At 37.3% G+C, this 19,334-nt stretch overlaps 1 protein-coding gene across 1 annotated transcript in view; it reads left to right on the top strand.

Annotated features, from left to right (window-relative positions):
* The first annotated feature begins 364 nt into the window (after positions 1 to 364).
* Positions 365 to 19,334, top strand: part of sema3g (semaphorin 3G) — a 64,482-nt gene continuing 45,512 nt past the window's right edge. The window contains exon 1 of the mRNA XM_014469164.2: positions 365 to 684. Coding sequence (XP_014324650.1) covers positions 579 to 684 — 106 coding nt within the window. The 5' untranslated portion in view covers positions 365 to 578. The remainder of the gene's footprint in view (positions 685 to 19,334) is intronic.

The raw sequence follows: 19,334 nt of genomic DNA, 5'->3' as shown, positions 1-19,334 counted from the left end.
CAAATAAAAAACACTAGAGCCAATATAACCTCTTAAAAAATCAGTGAAACGTGTTGTTTCAAATCATTTTAAACGTTTCAAAGTAAGTCACCTTTCGCCTATTTGATGTAATCTCTCTCTCTCTCTCTCTCTCTCTCTCTCTCTCTCTCTCTCTCTCTCTCTCTCTCTCTCTCTCTCTCTCTCTCTCTCTCTCTCTCTCTCTCTCTCTCTCTCATCTCTCTCTCTCTCTCTCTCTCTCTCTCTCTCTCTCTCTCTCTCTCTCTCTCTCTCTCTCTCTCTCTCTCTCTCTCTCTCTCTCTCTCTCTCTCTCTCTCTCTCTCTCTCTCTCTCTCTGCTGTGGGAACTGAGCTGCGGAAGCATTCAGAGCAGAGTCGGTGAATCTGCTCGGCAGCTCTGGTGGGCGGCAGTCACTCCACACAGAGGACAGCGTGCGTCTTTAGTTTTGACGCTCCGGGAATTAACACACCCTCAAGATCAAACACCTTGATGAGAAGGGTCAAGCTAAAATTCCCTTCGGACTTTTGACGTTTAGTCTAAGAAAATCCCAGTGAGAAGGAGAGGTGCATCTGTTAGTAATTATGGGATTTACACCTTTCGTCTTCAACAAAGTTGTGGTTGCGCTGCTCGTCACCAGCATCTGCGCGACCAAAATAAACGTGCCGCGCCTGAGACTCTCCCATAAAGGTAAAGCTTTTTCATTACAGAGACGCTCTTTATCCTGACTTGCTTGCGCGCTTTCCTGCAGGTGACACTAATTGGTAGAACTGTCCATCAGATAAGGAATATTTCTGCATTGTAGTTTTCTGTAAATGTCCTGCTCGTGTTTTCGTTTTTTTTTTCCTCCTCTCCTTGTGGTGGTTCAAGCTGGAAGCATTTAATCCGGGTCGCTCATTTGGCTACTGTTTCGGAGGTTTACGCGCTTTAGGAGGAGCACATGCTCTGCAGCGCAGTCAGAGGAGGCGCTTTTGGCGGAGCTTCACCTCTCTGCGGTGAGAGCCACCGGGGTGCGACCATCTTATTAAAAGAGTTTATTAGGAACGGCAACCGCGTCGGAATTCGGAAGCAAGTAACTTTACTGACATTTAAACTGCTTCAAGCACTGAGGGGAGAAGCACTGGCCGTAATGGTTATTGCGCACAGCTCATTCGGCTCTTACAATTTTATGAATAAAACTGGTCTGGCTAGATTTTAGTCGGAATTTATGAGAAGACGATATGTTTGCCCAATAGGGAGTAATAAATAAATCTGTTGAAGGTGAAGCGATTTTAAAAGTCTACTTTATCAACTAAAGTATAAACTAAAAAAAAGATTTTTTTAACAAGCTTAGAAATGTTGCTGAATGAGTAACTTTTTAAAATGCATTCTGACGAGGTGGTGTAATTAATACCATATCAGGGACGTATGTAGGAGGATGGGGGCCTTTGGCTGCAGCCAGTTTTGGTGCCCTACCCACTTACTTGTACACTTGCAGACTGCTATAGACTGATGACAAAAGATCAACCTCGAGGTTTTTATCTGTCAAACTAAACTTTGTTTGTATTCACTTTCCTTGAAACTTACCTATAAACAAATTATAATTTCTAGAAGCATATTTTTAGAATTTCCATTGACCATAATGTGGTGATTATAGTCACTTCAACAGTGCAAACATATACCGGGACAGGTGAAGCTTGTGTTTAATGTCACCTGGCACGTCTGATGTTCTTGGGGATTAAAGTTGGGTCAGTGATGCAGGCATATTGACCATATGGTACCAATATCTAGTGCTTATTGATTATCTTTATAATAAGTAGACACATTTTAATACCTCAATACCTTTTTTGAAAGCCTATAAATGCCATCTTGCTTTAATGCAGAAAATTGCTTAGTTACATGTCTTGACAGTTCTTAACTTTTTCTAGGCAGTTTCAAGTCATCGTTCGACCCATATAATATAAGCCTTATTCTTAATGTCTGGGGTATAGATGCCTATGCAGTCTGTTTTTGGACAGTTTACATCGTTTCCTTCCCTCTAATCTGACACAGTTGTTGTCCATGAGTCATTCATAGATAATGAGCTGGTTTAAGAGTGCGTAAGTACTGTTGACTGTTGTTGCCAAGTCTGGCTCATTGTTTCATCCAGTTTCACCCGAAGCAGTTCTGCAATTATCATTGGCCCAAGATATCTCGCAGGATTTCCTCCTGTTCAATTTTCAGGAGAAAAGCCACCATCTGAGCTTATTGGTCTTCCCGCACTGCAAATAAACAGCTCAGTGGGTTGGCAAGGAATGAATAGAAGACTTAAGTGTAGGAAGGTAACTTAGATTTTTGTGAATAAAACAACAATTGCTCATTTCAAAGTTACAATAGTGTCTTGGTAAATCCTATCTCCTTTGGCCTTTGCAAAATCCTGGACTCAGTATTTGTTTACATTTACATCAGAGGAAATCTTTGATATGGAAATACAATTGAGTTTGAAAAAATAAGTTGATATCCTCAAAGGCCAACTTAGAGAATGGGTTAGTATGAGCTTTTGTTCAGGATTTTTTTGCCTTTGGTATAAAGTCTATCAGTGCATGTTTGTTATGGTTCATTCAACATGTTTGTAGTTGTTTTGTACATTTTCAATGTATTGAAGAACTGGTCTGAAGTTCTGTAGACTGAAGTTAAAAGATGTAACAGTGTAAAGTAAATCATTTTTAACACTGTATAATGCATAACTACACTAATAAGTCTTGACATTTTTACCTATTCAGATTGTAACAAACACTGCAAATAGATACCAATCATTTCTGTTTATGCAATTCATAAACATGACATTTTTATCACCAAATCAAAGTAATTTCCACTGCTTGGGCTTTCACTGCTGCTCGCTTGTTAAATCATCTAACCTCATCACACCTACTTTTTGTGGTGTGGTTACTGACTGGCGCCACCAGCTGTTTATCTTGGAGCACTTAACATCCAGCTTCCAGTGGTTACCCCACCTGGACGAGCTACGACTGACCAAAATCAGACATATGAAAAATAGGGTTTTTTTGAAAAATTAAATGTGATTAATTTTTTTCAAAATTCCAACTAAAGGTTGCCTTCTCAGGACTGAAATATACACAACATTTTTATTAACAGAAGCTCTAGTGAGATTTTTTATCTTAAGCAACCAGGTCCAGTTAAGGCACAATAAGTTCAAACCTCTGTGCCAGCACTTTGAGGCACTGCGTTCACAAACACAAATCCTCTTCACACTAAAATGGCTTTTTAATGAATTAAACAACTTCATATGTAATTTCTAACTGCCTTACATATGAAAGAGAACTCTCCACTTGTTCCCCTCGAGGAGTGTGGGAAGAGCTCTTGCATTGAAGATTCTCATTAGTGACCACACAGCTCTTTGCTTCCTGTCTCATTGACCTTTACTTTGACCTCTCAGTTTGCCCTCCCATGCATTATTCCCCCTAGCGTTAGCTCTCTTCTTTTGTAGCCTTTATGCGTAAATCTCCTCCTATCTTCCAGTATTCCTTGTCTGTTTAATGAATGCCTTTTTCCTGTTTTCAAACCTTTATCATTTTGCATATGTTTGACTGTGAATTCAACTAGTTGCCTCGCTCTCAGTTTTAATTCTCAGAAACACTCGGGGTGTTTGCGCTGCCAGGAGGATGTGGAAGTAATTTAGTGGAAGGAAAAGGCATCATTATCTCATTTCAATCAATTAGTGGTTTGAGGTTGAACCAGGAAGACGAGTGTTTTTTCCACTTAGCCGTATGAGTGCATGTGCTTTGTGCCTCCTTTGTTGTGATTTACATTTTTGACACCTTCACTTTTAGTAAAGCTGGACTTTTCTGAAAAAAAAAGTTAGTTTGGAGGTCTGTTTACATAAAATTGTTTCTGTCATCCCATAAAGATGGTAAATATCTTTTAACTCAATTTAAAGCTGATTATGTACAATTTCAATATTAATTACATAGTTTTTATATGTCAAGCACATAACCGGACCTCTCTATGCATTTCATGAGTTCATATTTGATTATCTCACTGTAATAATGCATCTTTCAGTTTCACTTTTTCTATTTTTTCCCTTTTTTGTTCATTCAAACAGTGTCTGTGTCTACTTTTTAGCTCACCCACGGTCTTAAACACACACATTCTGTCCAATACAATATTCACTTTGTCTCACTGAAGGCGGGGGGAGACAGGGGGGCGTACTTGAAAACTCAAAGGCTCACATCAGTGTCCTGTTTTAATCCAACTGCGCTGGTTTTCAAAAGGAAGGGGTCTGTTTGTTTTTGCACCCTTTGAATTAATGAGTGTGCTTTCTCAGTTGGCCTTGTTCGAACGCCGTTACCGCTGGGCATGAGTTGTTCGGCAGCAGGGCTGGGAAAACCGTCACCAGGAGTCAGACGGAGACCCCAGACCTGCTGGAATGCAGGGCGTCTCTTGCCCTGTCATCTTTCTGCTCTTTTCTTTGTCCGTTCGCCATCCGTCTTCATCCATCTCTTTTACGCCGTGAATAATGTAACAGCTCATTCTCTGCAATCATTCATTGCAGTGTCTGTCTGTCTGCAATTCTCAAGTTCAGCTGACTTGTGCTTCCAAACCTTGTACTGTCTTAGACCTGATATGAAAGAATAAAAAACAAAAAAGAAGAAAAATGGTGAGAAAAAGCTGGGAGAGTCGACAGCCAAATCCAGGGGCCAACTGGCTTGGTTCAATCTTTTTCTTTTTTGATGTCTCAGCTGTAAGAAATTTTGTGAGGAAAGATTCTAGGTCTTGAACCTGCTTGCTTAAAATAAAACATTAGGGGGGCTGGTCAAGTGCATAAAAACCTAAATTAGACAATATAATTACTAAAAATCTAAATACATAAAAAGAAAACAGAATTGTAAAGAAACCTGATGTGTGGTATAGTTTTATTCCTTGATTTAAAGCCAGGTGTCCTATTTTGAAAAATAAGTTCATTGTTTTTTGAATTTTCAAATGAACTTATTGTTTGTAAAATATATTGTTTAATTCTAATTTTGATCCATTGTCTTTTCTTAACCTCTTTTTGGCATCGTCATACATGGAACTACACCAGTTTATGTTCTGCAGAAGCAGAACGAAAGAATTGCCAGGTCTGAATATAATTTAGACAGTACAGAGGTCTGTCCTCACATCAAACTGTAATGATGATGCAATTCCTGCTTTTTACAGCAGGTGGCAGACCAAACATCAGGCCAGTATCAGGTAAGCAGAAAGTTACCCCAATAAATAGTGATCAGGTTTATCATCAGAGCGATAGTAAAGGCAAAATGAGAGCTTGTTTAAAGGTTGGCTTGATATATTTGGCAAAGCATTTTCTTGAATGTACAAATGCAGAAACTTTGACATTTAGTGGCAGGCATTGAAAATATGCACAGTAAAATATGTACAGTTATATGTATTTGCATTGCCTCCTGTTAAAAATTTACATAAACCCCACTATAGTGAAGAAAAAAATCCAATGTTAAGAATTAATTATGCTTCACAAAATCCCTAGCGCTGCAGATATTCACACCCCAAAGATTTGTATCAAATTAAATGAAACTAGAAACATTATACTGTATGCTAAATTTAATTTTAGAGTAATGCTACAACAAGTCTGTTGTGAAAAACTTTTCAAAATCAGAAAGGCAAGAAAACATGCCTTGAAAGTAAAATAAATCTGTGTTGATTTTCATACATCAGGAAACTGACAGACTAGGACATACCTACATCTTTGAATTAAGTTTATTTTACACATCTTTCCCAGACTTTCTGTATTTTCTTGTGGAAATGAGCCCAAATTGCTCATCTGGTGTTGCAAACACACACTGACATTTAACATGATACATCACAACAAACTCACTGTTTGACTGAACAGATTCACAGGGTTTTCCTAGAAGATACAAAATATATGCTCATTTTTGTAAGTTACACTGAAGTAAGACTGATTTATATACTTGGTAAATACATGTGACTCATGATACCTGCGCTAAATTATTCCCTAACATTCTTGTATATTCTGTATAATCTGTGCATATAGCTCCCATATCTCTTGCTATAACCCCTTATAGTCCATACATACATAGTCTGGTACATCTGTAAATAAATATTTATATCTCGTAGAGCACTTCTGGATAGATGCAAACTACATCTCGTTGCTTGTACTTGTGACAGTGCAATGACAATAAAGTTGAATTCTATTCTATCCTATTCTAAATTAAAAGACGGTGCATAACTGAGACATAGCTGAGCTCAAAGCGCTCAAATTATTAGTGCTGGCCATTTATTTAAAAACTGTAAACACACCATTGTTATTAGTTTCCTATTACAGAACCATGCAGGTTTCATGAGATGTCTCACTCATCTGGTCTGTGGATCTGCTGGTGACAGTAATATGCAATATGTACTTGGTGTGGTGAGATGAGATAATTTGTGTGGTGAAGAAAAGAGTGTTGAAAGTATAGAGAAAGCAGAATATAACTTGTCAGGGAATTTAGGTTTGCTGGTTTACTGCTTCTGAATCAGCCAAGCTCTGGTTTGTGTGCTGCTGTTGCTGATGAGCCTCATTAATTGTGTTCCTGATCCTTTTTATTTAAGACTTTGCAGACTGACATCTGTGTCTACTGAGCTGCTGAATGTGTTTGTTTAAAGTTTCCGTGACACTGTTGCAGTCACTCAGGGTTTACGCATCTGATGTAGACATCTGAGTGTCAGTTGTGTGGAGTGTCAGCAGTATTTCTCCTGTTACGGCTCTCAGATGGCAGCCTGGCGACTGAAGACAACAACATCGACACCGAATGTGGGAGAGAGCTGAGGACAAACACAGTCAGATCAGAGATGACAGATGGAAAGGGAGTTGGAGTGAAAACAGCTTAAGTATTGTATCTGAAGCTGAGAAGAAAAGGTGGGAGAACATAATAATAAATCACAACAAGGAGATCTGCATAAAAAGAACTACAGAATCCTCAGAAACTGATTATCTTTTCTTTTTCTGTATTATTTGGGGACATAATTACAACGCTTACCAAAAATAAACATCACTGCTGACAACTTCTTTTTGTTTATAAAGAAAATTAGATGAAGCCCATAACTTGGCAAAGAAAACCTTAACTCACCTTAAAATCCTGGTCAGTTGTTCCAAGTTATTTTTCTTCCATAACCAAAATGATTAATTTTAGATGGCATGTGTTGGTTTATTTCATGTTGGGAGAAATTTTCAGAAAATGAATCTTAAACAAACTTTATGTGAACACAGCAATGCCAAAACGCAGACAATGCAGCATTTATTTATTGCAGCACTTATAATGAACTATGACCATGAAACTTAATCGGCCTTGGATTTTAACAACCATTTAGACTGTGTAATTGGTTAATTTTCTAAATGCAGAGATGTACTGGTTGATTTCAGTTTGGCCGGTTTTGAATAACTTTCCTTGTGCATGTTGACCTTCTGAACTTCTAAAATCTCTGTCCTTAACTATGGAACGTTCCTGCTCATCAAGTTCCAGGTATTTCATTATTCTCCGTTTTCATTCCTTAAAAACAAAACAAAACAAAACAAAAAAAAAACTGACTGCTTTCTTGATGCTGGATACAGCATAAATACCTTCATTAAATGGACTGAACTTATATAGCGCTTTTCCAGTCATTTTTGACCACTCAAAGCAATTTACACTACAGTCACAATCACCCAGTCGCATTTATACACCGATACGCAGATTGGTAGGCAATTTGGGGTTAAGTACCTTGCCGAGAGGCACATCGACATGTGGTAGGAGGAAGCTGGAATCGAACCTACAACCTCGCGATCACAAGACGATTACTCTACCATAGAGCCACTGTCGCCCATTAACTTCATTAACTTTGTCAGTTCATCAAAATGTTGCTGCGTTATGGTTTATTTTTATGCCCAGTGAGGAATAAAGGCAGATAAAAGCTGATATTAGTTTAGGCTATTTCTGAGTCTGGAAGAAAATCTTTTTGTTTTACATTTCAAACAACACTGTATAACAACATCTAAAATAAATAGTTGAGAGAGGTGCAAAAATGAAGCAGTTTACAGAACAAAGACTAAATGAATAGCGAGCTGCAGATAAGGTTTTATAAAAAGGAGGGAAAATGTAGGAGATTGAAAGAGTAGGAAAGACAGTAACAGAGGAAAGAAGAGCCAACCTGAATGCTGAGGAACACTGGTCCCTTTGACAGGCAAAGGTTGAGAGTTCATGTCCCAACAATGTGGCATTGACCATCTGTCATGCAGATTACTAAGGACCCCAAGTAAACGTAAAACACTCTGTGAAACGTGCATGTGTGTATGTGTATGTGTACATTCAGTCCCACTAGTCCTTCCATCTCTTTTCATTGGTAAATATGTATGGCTGTCCACTGTGATTCAGTTGCTATTTAAAAAGAAAAAAAGGGTGTACATAGTTCAGCTGCACATGTAGCCAACAACAACCTAAATGTCCTCAGCTTGGTGGTGAATTTAACACGAACCATACACATCACAGTAGTAGACCTTGAGCAAGGAGGGTTCAAAACTTAAAAAAAAGTATTTATCTAATCTCCCTAAACTCTACCCCACCCTTAAAGTTAAAGAAACACACCAGCTTCACTCTCAGCTGCTCTCAAAAGCTCCCTGATAACTATCTGTCTTCAAATGTTGGAGGTTTTGAGTTGTTAGAAAGTTCTTCAGTTTCTGCACATGCTTGCCGGTGTAGTACATCATGCTGTTAAGACCCTCTTGTTGACTCTTACTGTGGATTTGTTTCAGATCAGTTTCAGAGCGTTGAAATACAGATATGAAATGTATACATAGCTGAAAAAATAACATAACATCACCATTTTGCTTTAATTTTTCACATTACCCAATCAACTATGTAGAATTTTTTTTATGCTCTTTGAGTGGTTGAAGTGCTAGATAATTAGTGAGCTATTCATACAATAAGGGATTTCTTAAGTTTCACTTTAACAAGGCAGCATGACCTTATTGCTGTGCAACATTTGTGATGTTTGAGTCACAGTTACATTAATTCTGTAGCATTGGTGCACATGTGCAGCAGCATGCCATATGAGAGCTGTGGTATCCATATGGACACATTTTTCTATATTTCCAAAAGAATCTGTGGCATCTGGCATTCAAGATGATCAAGCTACTTTGATAAATGGTTAAGGCATTTTGGGAGCATTACTTTTTCATTGCATCATGTCTTTAAGGCACTAAAAAATCAGATACTCTAGTGTTACAGTGTTAGTTATATTTTGTTGTGCAAAAATTAAAATCTCTTAAACATTCAAAACAGGATAGGATCAGACGTTTATAATGATATAACTATTTGCAAAGCCAATGCTGATTTGGTTTACCAAATGCGTCTGCCGTCCTCAACAAAAGTGACATTAGCTGTTTAATTGGATTTATTTTTTTTACTTTAAGTTTTTCAGTGTCTGTTTTCAAATATCTGTCAAAAAAAGTCATGTTATTTACTGTCATCATATTCTTGGAATATAATTAAGCGCCTTGAAAAACAATCCAAAATAATAGCCAATGTCAAATGGGAAACAACTTTTCTTAGCCAAAGTTAAAAAAACACAACATAGCCCAGCCTATCTAGAACCTCCAGAACTTTTTCACTATTTTCCAATAATCACTGACATAACAAATCAGCCCACAGTTTAAGTAAAGGCTTGTGTCAGACATAAAAGTCAAATCTCAGAATGGAGGAAAATTAGGCAATTTACCCAAATCAGTTTATAAAATAAAACAATGTTCTCTTTTGAATCTGACATGTCCATGTGCAAACGAAAAACCTGGAATGCTTTCAAACCAAAGTGTAATTCTTTAGTGACTCACAGAGAGACCATATGGTCCCCAGATTGAAATAAATCTGTTGGCTGGATCATCCCTAGCTTCCCCACAAAATGTCAGTAAATTGACAGAAGCCATATCAAAGACTTGTGCCAATGGAGTGTAGAAATGTTAAATTACCCAAATCTGTGTTTTAATTTCAGGTTAAAATGTAATGGACAATAAAATATGACTATTACGTTTAACGGCTACAATCTGAACACTCAATTTTTTTTAACGTGCAACAAGTGCACTCTGTTTCCAAACAGAATTACGTTATGCAACTAGTTTAATATTGGTCAAAATAAGGGATTTTTTTGTTAACCATAATTGTAGCATTAATTTATCCATGACATACGCTAAAGGTCAGACAGATAAACCAAAACAGAGTGGGGCTTTCTGTCTCATGTCGTTTTGTAGTCCTATGTAGCCATTTAGCATTTTGGCACAGAGCCAGTGTGAAGTGATGAAAAACAGAATGATGATGGAGAAAGTTACAAACACGGAAACAAAAACATTCTTTTAGTTAGCAATCAATTGGTTCTGCAGAGGCATCTGAAAAGGGACTGTACTGTACCATGATTATCATGGTGTACTACTTTTTCAATTACATAAAGCACAAAGTGAGGAACTGAACCATTAATCAAAACTTTTATATTCAGGGGTGTCAAACTCCAGTCCTCAAGGGCCGCTGTCCTGCAGTTTTTAGATGTGCCACAGGTACAAAACACTGGCATGAAATGGTTTAATTGCCTCCTCCTTGTGTAGATCAGTTCTCCAGAGCCTTGCTAATGACCTAATTATTCTGTTCAGGTGTGGTGCAGCAGAGGCACATCTAAAAGTTGCAGGACGGCGGCCCTTGAGGACTGGAGTTTGACACGTGTTCTAGACACTCCTTTCTGTTGAGGTTTTGAAGGATAGATGAATTTTTCTGATGTTTAATGTGAAAGAGCAAGTCAAACTAGTACATAGACATGTTCAATTAATATAATACAACATGCATTATGTTAATTTATTTCAGTAAGTAAAACTCATGATATAGATTAATTACACAGACTGTTCCTTTTTCAAGCCTTTATTTGATTTAAGCTAATCTCTAAAGAATCCATTTTGCCTTCTCTGCAACAATTGAACCACCGTCCCCTCTAAACATCAAAAACAAAATCCTCTTCAGTGTCTTGAATAATGGCCAGAAATAAAACCACAGTCAAATGTCGCTTGGACAGGTTGCAAGTCCTTCACAGAAAACACAGAGATACAAGTGAGCAAGCAAAATAGATGTCAATAATAGGGAATATGTTGCTGGCCAGGAAATTAAAAATGATTTATGATCATAATAAATTGAAATAAAAGCTAACACCAGATTTCAGATTTGGTTGCAATTAAAAGTGTGTTTCAAGTTTTATAGTTAAGAGTTAGCCAAACCTAAGAAGTGAGAAAGTGGAATATCACATGCATCTGCTTTGAGCTGTTTTGAGTTGGCGTGAGTGTGTGTGTGTGTGTGTGTGTATATGAGGCCGGTGGTGATTTGGCTGAGCACATGAAAGCAGATTTCACTGACAGAATAAAGGCTTCAGATCAAGCGGCAGTGAAGGATGTGAGTAAAGTTGTTAATTAGAAGACTGAAGTCCAAGAAGAAAATCAGGAAACAATGGAGGATTGGTTGCTTTTAAGAGTGGATTATGAAGAGAGTGATGTAGAGGTTAGGAGGTATATTTCATAGGGAAATTGAGAGCAAGGACATGGGGGATAAAATGTCTGGTGTTCAAAGACAGTGATAGAGTGAGGATGAGGTTATAATGACTGGAATTTAAATCATTTTGAAAGAGAGGTAGGAAGAGTGGTTGAATAAAGGCAGAGGCAGGAGATATAAAGAGCAGGAAAATGGATTAGATTGGGTTAAGGAGAGGGATGGGTAGAACCAAATCCAGAGAGGAGAGAGAAAAAGGAAGATTGATTATGATGATGATGAAATCAGGGAAGAGAGAATGGTAAATCTGTGTGGGATGGTGGGGTTGACTCTAGAGGAGGATGAGGCAACATCCTATGCTGTGTGTCAATTCGCCTGAGATAGAGAAGATCAAATAACAGCAAGCATCTTTAGAGGACAGAGGGATTCATCAGCACGTCTTTTGTGTGTGAGAGAAGGGGAAAGAAATATAGGATTTCTGATAGAAAAATATAGAAAAAGATAGACGGAGGGAGTAATAAGAATAGCAGGCGATTATGACATTAAAAGTCAGAAAAGACAAGAACCTCAACTCTTCTTTTCATTTGTGGTTATGGTTCTCTTTGTGGTTATGGTTGTTGTTGTTAAACGATCTCATGTGTCTGGTTAAGATGAATAATGACATGCGACATCTCCTGCAAGGAGCAGGAGCAACTTGGCACGGTATCTCCTAATTAAATCTGTCATCAGTTATATGTGCTGCTGTTTTCTTGCCAGTTCAATTCCCTGAAATCTTAATGACTAATTGTTTGCTGAAGTTTTACAGCTGTTTATGCCAACTGCACAAGTCTTAACAATGACATCTGACATCATTTAAAAAAAAAAAAAAAAACTAAAGACAATGTACTTTAAGGAGTAAAATGTCAGAGTAAAATATGCTCATCACCATATTCACCATATTTTGCAATGTTAGCATTATTGTTGAACAGACACACATACCGAATCGTCTATTGATTCAGTCTTCACCGAATCGATGCAGCAAAGACTTCCATCCAAACAAACAAGATAAAAATGTGGTTAAAAAGTTACAAATTTGCTCATATAAAAATGTGTATGAAAGATGGAGACGTACAGGTTGAAATTTGATGTAATTGTTTATGCTAAATGTTGTCAGCAGTTGTAGACTTAACAGATCTATTTTAATGGCTACTTTCTGGGTTGAATGAGGAACAAGGCTAGCCGACCTTAAATGACCACATAAGAAAGCCCATTGACTTCTGTTGTTTGGAGGTTTGATTCTATATATTTGACAGCTGTCACAAGGCACGTTCTGGCTCTTGTGGGCTAAACAAAGAGAACGAGCTCTAGTTTTTAGTTTTTATAAATAAAGTTTTCAAATCTCAAAATTGTGTATTGAAGAATCCGTTATCAGTGCAGAATGATCTAAGTCCAGTGTTCTTCTGGTTCTCATTGAATACAAAAGTATTTTCTCTGGAAACAACTGCAGCTCAAAAAGAAAGTTGTATGTCTGAAGCTGTAATCTAACATAAAAAAAAACTCTGTACTATTTGATGCCACAGACAGCTCAGACATTAACTTATCATTGAAACTGAAATATTTTTGATTATTTCAACATAACAATAATTCCAACATTAGTTCAGTAACATTTTCTATACCGTGGCTGACTGCACATTTTTACACCCTTCATCCCAATAAGCATGCCTCATACAAAATGGGGTGCAGCATAAGTGACCCACACTTTATCAATGTGACGGGGCCTTTTTTTTATGGAAAATGCTTAATTTTGTCTCATTTAGTGTTATATAGAAATTATTTTCTATATAACCTTGTTGGTACATGGCAAGAAAACAATGCAGGAGGAGCTTAATCAAGAAATATTTTTGTAGAATGCACTGCACATGTATATTTAGGAACACTAGAACTAGCAAAAAAGTATTGCATGCTTTACTTTTTTCTTCTGCGAAACACACCTTAACATAATGCAAGCAGGGCAAGTATCGGATGGAAGGTAATACAAAACCTGGGAGAGAAGAATGAAAAGGAGTGGAAGGGTGTGCAGTGTTTTTAGTCCACACAGCAGATTCCAGAAATATTTGACACTCTGCAATAATATACAACCGAGATCTAATGATACCCTGGGAAGTCAGTCAGCAGTGTAATGAGTCTAATGAAACTTCGTGAGTGTGTTTGCATGTCAGAGCTCAAGACTATTAAACGTAGAGGAGTAATATTTAGAGAAACAGCCAATTTTGTCAGCTCTGATGTGGAAAGATGTGGCTGAACCAGGGACCTATTTATTCATGCGAGGCATGGGTCTGGCTTACATTTTGAAATGCAGGGGGTCTAATAGGCTTCAGATGTGTCCCCCTCTCTTTCTCTTTCTAAGCCAACGATAACACCGATAGCAATCACGCAGGTGTAGATATGCATGGGTGTAAACCTGTCTGAGGTTTAATACAGCTTATACTGTGCCTCTGAACAATTTGTATTTTGGAGATTTCAGCGCACGATTAAGAGTTTTGTGTTACCTTTTTGCTTTTAGAATAAGTAAGTATTTCTTAGACTGTTTTTTTTTTGGCATTACAGAATTTCCTCCTTGGACATTGAGACGTTTTTAAAGACAATTACTTTAATTGCGTTTAAATCAAATTAGACACAACCTATAAAATGGACTCATAAATACCTATTTGCTGTTTTTTTTAGAATTCATTAAAGTGTCACAGCTTAAATAAATAGTTTTGGACCCGTGTGCAGGAACATGGAAAGATGCTGTATCTTCGATGGTACAAAAAAAAGAGAAAAAAATAGGGAAATTCAAAAATATGACAATAAAATCCAAAGTACATGCAGTATATACTGGAAGATGAGATAAAATAAAATAAAGTGGATGACGCTGAATTGATTGGGAATGCAGAAGGTGAGGAAAACAAGGAGCTAGAGTCAATGTGGAGATTGAGAAATCTGGAGCCAAGTTTCCATACTCAGAATAAATCACATAAGATCGAAACAAGAAGCTAAAACCCCAAGCATGACAAACAATGACACGAAGAATACAGTCATTTACCAGATGTCAGGGTAATGTTTGTAACAGTTTATTTATTGTCATAATAAAAAAGCTAATTCAAAAGCCAGGAGTATTGTTTGATCGTTAACATTTTTAAATTTGTCATTCTGAAAATGATGCAGCTTTTCTGTATATGGGAAAGCTTTGGAAAACCTCTAAACAGTTGAAGGGAAGACATTTAATCAGTTTCCAATATTACTAATATTAAATGCATTTGGTTGTCATCCAACATATAGGAATCCAGGATACAAAACAACCAACTCTAGTGTCAGCAGAGATGCTAAGCTGCATGTTTTTGGACTGTCAAATCATTTATAACAGCGCTGGGACACCTACACAGAGAAAAATGATTATACAAACACAGGAAGGATGGAAAAAAAAATCAGCTGCGGCTAAGAGTTTCCAGAGAAAACATTTCCAACTCATTTTAAAGGAAAACTCAAATGTTTGCTGGTGTCATTTTCATCACAACTCATTTCTTCTAATCCTCATTCAGAAGTTTGATTACATTTCATTGTTCTTTGCGTAATGGTGAAATCATGTAAGCTCCCACATCAAAGAAAAACCGCAGACCGCAGAAGTGACTAAGACGTCCACATGTCCCTCCGCCAGTTCTGACAGGCATCTCACCAGGCCAGGCTGACTAAGCAGAACGCTGCATAAATTACTGCATAAACATCTCCGCAGATCTCACAACGGGGTGATGCAAAAGCTTAGGTTGGACACAGTGAAACCAGATGCTGCCTCGCCTGTCGCTTCGGTTTGGCACGTCTGCTGTTTGTGGATGCAGGGTTGGCCCGCTGCCTGCGGGGAAACGATACACATTGAAGACAGATGTTTCACCTTGGATGCTGTCAGAACTTTGCAGCTATATATGGTCTATAGGCAAAAGATGGTTGAAGAAAAAAAAATGGCACAATGGAGGAAAAGAGATCAGGTTGCAAAGGGCAGAAAGTTGGGGCGACATCTAGACAGGCAGGAGAGATGAAACTACAGATATGGCATTTAAAGCAACTTCAAGAGACAAGAAATAACGAGAGGGAATTAAGGATGAATGTGAGCGTGATGGAGACGAGAAAGAGGGAATTGTTGAAGGAAGAGAGGCGCAGAAGAAAAGTCAGCAGGAGTTGAAATATGGCTTGTGAGATGTTAGACGATGGTGTGACTTCAGCAGGGAAGTGATGAGCTGCTGGAGTGATAACAAGCCACAGATGGAAGCTGTTAACTCACCTTTTATCCTGTGTTAGTGTGTGTGTAATGTACTTTTATGTGCTTACATTTTTTGCTTTGGTTAGAAAGGGACATGTATATATCAGTGATTTGTGAAATTTACAGGTGGAGCCGGAGAGAAGGAGACTTTAAAGAGGATTTTGCTTATGCTTCCAAATGAGTTTAGGATAAATACAAATGCCACAAAGATGAAAGTTACACATCATGAGTTTGATTAAGGAGCCACTTAATGTCCTCTCCTATAAGGCATTCAAGAGGAGGTAACTGGATGTTTTAAGGAAGTTGTAAATAACATACTAACCAAATGTTTATACAAGTAGTGGGTTTGTGCAAACCACAAGTTTCTCTTTGCCTTAAGGTTTGCCTGTGCTAAAACTATCACCATATTGTGACAGTATAATATGATACAGATAATCTGTGAAAAGATCAATCTTCTCCTTCTCCTCCAAGTGGTACTACTGCTATCTGAAGAAATGCATCACTCCCGGTCAAAAACAACCAATCAGAGACAGGAGGAGGGACTTGGCGCTGTCAATCAACCTCATGAACGTGCTCCTAAATGTGGAAATTGCGGCAAGACACGTCACCATTACAGAAAAACTTTTCATCCGCCGTCATCGGTGGCAATGCTAACTAGCTTTAGCATTCATGACAGGCTCTGCTGAAAGGCAGAAGCTGTATCATAACAGAGAGAGAAGGCAGCAGGGAGGGAAAGAAGCAACTCACACAGGCACGACTGACAGCACTAAGTGTTTCTAGTTAGCACTGGGAGCTCTGGGAGAAGTAAGAGCAGCAAAACATGTGTCTCATACTTCTAGTATGACACACCTGCAGTGTCTCATACGACACTGTATGTGTAGTATGAGACATTTTTGAGGGAAACAGTACTGGAAGTGGAGTTAACTCAGCAAGAACCTCGCCATCATGACAGTAACAGTAAAACAAACATGTTGAAACTGTATTTTTTTAAATAAAAGTTACATATTGTAGCTTCAACCATCAAATGACTTTATCTGTGACAGTGTCATTTCTTTGTTTTCATATTTAAAGACCAAACAACCATCTAGGAATAAAAGTTCAATGCATTTTGATTGCTCCCAAGTGGTCAAATATTTGTGAGATGAGATAATAGGAAACTATGAAAATATGTGCAGTACATATGGCTTCTCAGGACATTAATCCTGCAGAAAATGCATGGCAGCCTGTTTTAGACTGAGCTCAAATTGCATATGCTGTGGTGTCAGATGCATACGGAGGTGATTTTTGGAGTGTTTTTCACATAAGGCACCATATCCTCCTATGCCTCGGAAATACACAGCAGATACACAGTGGGATGAGGATATTAACATTCCATGGCTAATCTTCTGGATGTTTCATCAGCTGGAAAATGGGCAACAGTGTTTGTGTTTTTGGTGAAAAAAACTGTTTCTCACAATCTTCTGAAACATGCCACACATACCTGACAGTCTTTGTATTGTTTTGACTGACAACAACTGTATATCTGCAGGGAAATGTTTACATAGAGACACAGCATTTAATTAAGCACTGAGGTAAATAGATGGATCATCCAAAACATTTAGCAATGAAGCCTAATCTTCTATAAATCCAGTACATAAAGTGCTCACATGTATTTTTTTTTTTTATTTGCAGACAACATTCACAGTGTGTTACTTTAGGCAAAGTGTTACTGTTAAACAAAAATACTTCCTTTGAACATAGTTAAATCTAAAAGATATGCTACCAGCAGTTTATCTATATAGAAGTAATAAACCTGCCTGCTTAGCACATAAACGGTTTGGGGTTTTTCATATGTTTCTAAAATCTTCTGCATTAAGACTTGGGATTTTGCATTATGTCAGAATCTGGCATAAACATTTAAGATGACATGACAACGGACTGATGTGTAGCAATCCAAAACAACCACCAGAAAGATGGATGGAAAATGTTCAACGTTCTGAGGTAATCGCATGTCTTTTCCAAGAACAGAGGAAGGTTGTGGATCCAGATCATTAAAATGCCAACAGCAATACTGTCTTCAATCTTTAAAATACTGAACTCCACTCATGTGCCACATAACTTATGGTCCTTTATTTGAGGTCTCTCGTGTGTGATCACAAAGAAGAGATTCATAGACATCTAAGATGTTGAATCGGTCTTTAAAAGAACACTGAGGTTTTATTGATACTTGGGCATACCTAAAATTCGTACACATCTGATATTGTGAAGGCATACGGTAATTTTTTCCTTCAGCACAATTACATTTTATATGAATTATAAAAATGTAAGCCCTAAAACTATATGTGAAACAAACTCAATGACTGATAAAAGGGCAGTGACAAATCATCAGAGGCAAAGTAAGGTCAATATTGCTTTCCTTTTCTGTCTTTCTGTATGATTCATGTTGTGAGTTCCAATAAATCCTTTAGACAGTTCTCTGTTTTCGGATTTCCTCTACGTCTTTATCGTTCTGCTCATTATTGTCTGACTTTCTGCTGCTCTCAAAAGCCACGTTATCGTTCTGTTCTTCCCAATTTTCCTGTCCTTGTTCTAACTCGCTTTGTTCCTACTGTGAAAATCCCTGTTGCCTCCCTACTTCCTTTATCCTCATTATTATGTTGCCAGCAGCTATAAAGCCGTCCTCTCACTGCTGGCTAACGAGGGTGTTTTTGTAGAAATAATTATTATAATTTATGTCTTTGTAGGCGAAAAACAAGATATATATAACTGTGAAAAGAACATACACTCCACTTTATGCATATTAATAATGGCGATCATAATTTAAACATAAAATAATAAAGATCTGTTGCTTCATCATACTTGATAAATACAGTATGGACACAAATTACCAATGTAGCTTATACTTTTTTTTCACAGGATCATAAATAAGTTAAATAGTCCATAGCAAGTTATGCACTGCTATGCAAATCACAAAAAAATAGCTAAAAGAATTTAGATATATATTTTATATATACAATAATTACATAATATATTATTATATTAATATAATTATTAATAAAGAAATAATTATTATAATGTATGTCTTTGTAATTGGTATCCAATTACATAGGATAGGACGTTTCTAGAGTTTTTGGTATTTGGATAGCAATTTTAATTGAGCTGCTTTGAACTACATATACAGTATACTGTATATATATATATATATAAGAAACATATTAGAAATGTGTGAAATGCCATTATCACAACATAATAGCAACCACTTCCTCATGTTTGCACTAGCTTTTCTGTTGTTTTTTTTTTGTGTCTTTTTTGGCTGATTTGATTTATCACATCACACCCTAATATAAGTTTTAACCAAATGCTGAATGTTTACTTTTATCCATTTAAAACCTCAAGTTTTGTTTCTTTTGTTTTTTTTACACCAGAAGGTTCTCTTTGCCAACAGTTGCAGTGTTTTGCTGAAATATTTATACATCTTTACTGTTTTCATGTCTTATCATGTCTTCATCCAAACCAATAAATAACACCTATCAAGTAAATTACAGAATAAGCTGTTTTGCAATGGTAAG

The sequence above is a fragment of the Xiphophorus maculatus genome, chromosome 1 (assembly GCF_002775205.1).
Source record: "Xiphophorus maculatus strain JP 163 A chromosome 1, X_maculatus-5.0-male, whole genome shotgun sequence".
Lineage (NCBI taxonomy): Eukaryota > Metazoa > Chordata > Actinopteri > Cyprinodontiformes > Poeciliidae > Xiphophorus > Xiphophorus maculatus.
This window is presented reverse-complemented; position numbering and strand designations above follow the sequence as displayed.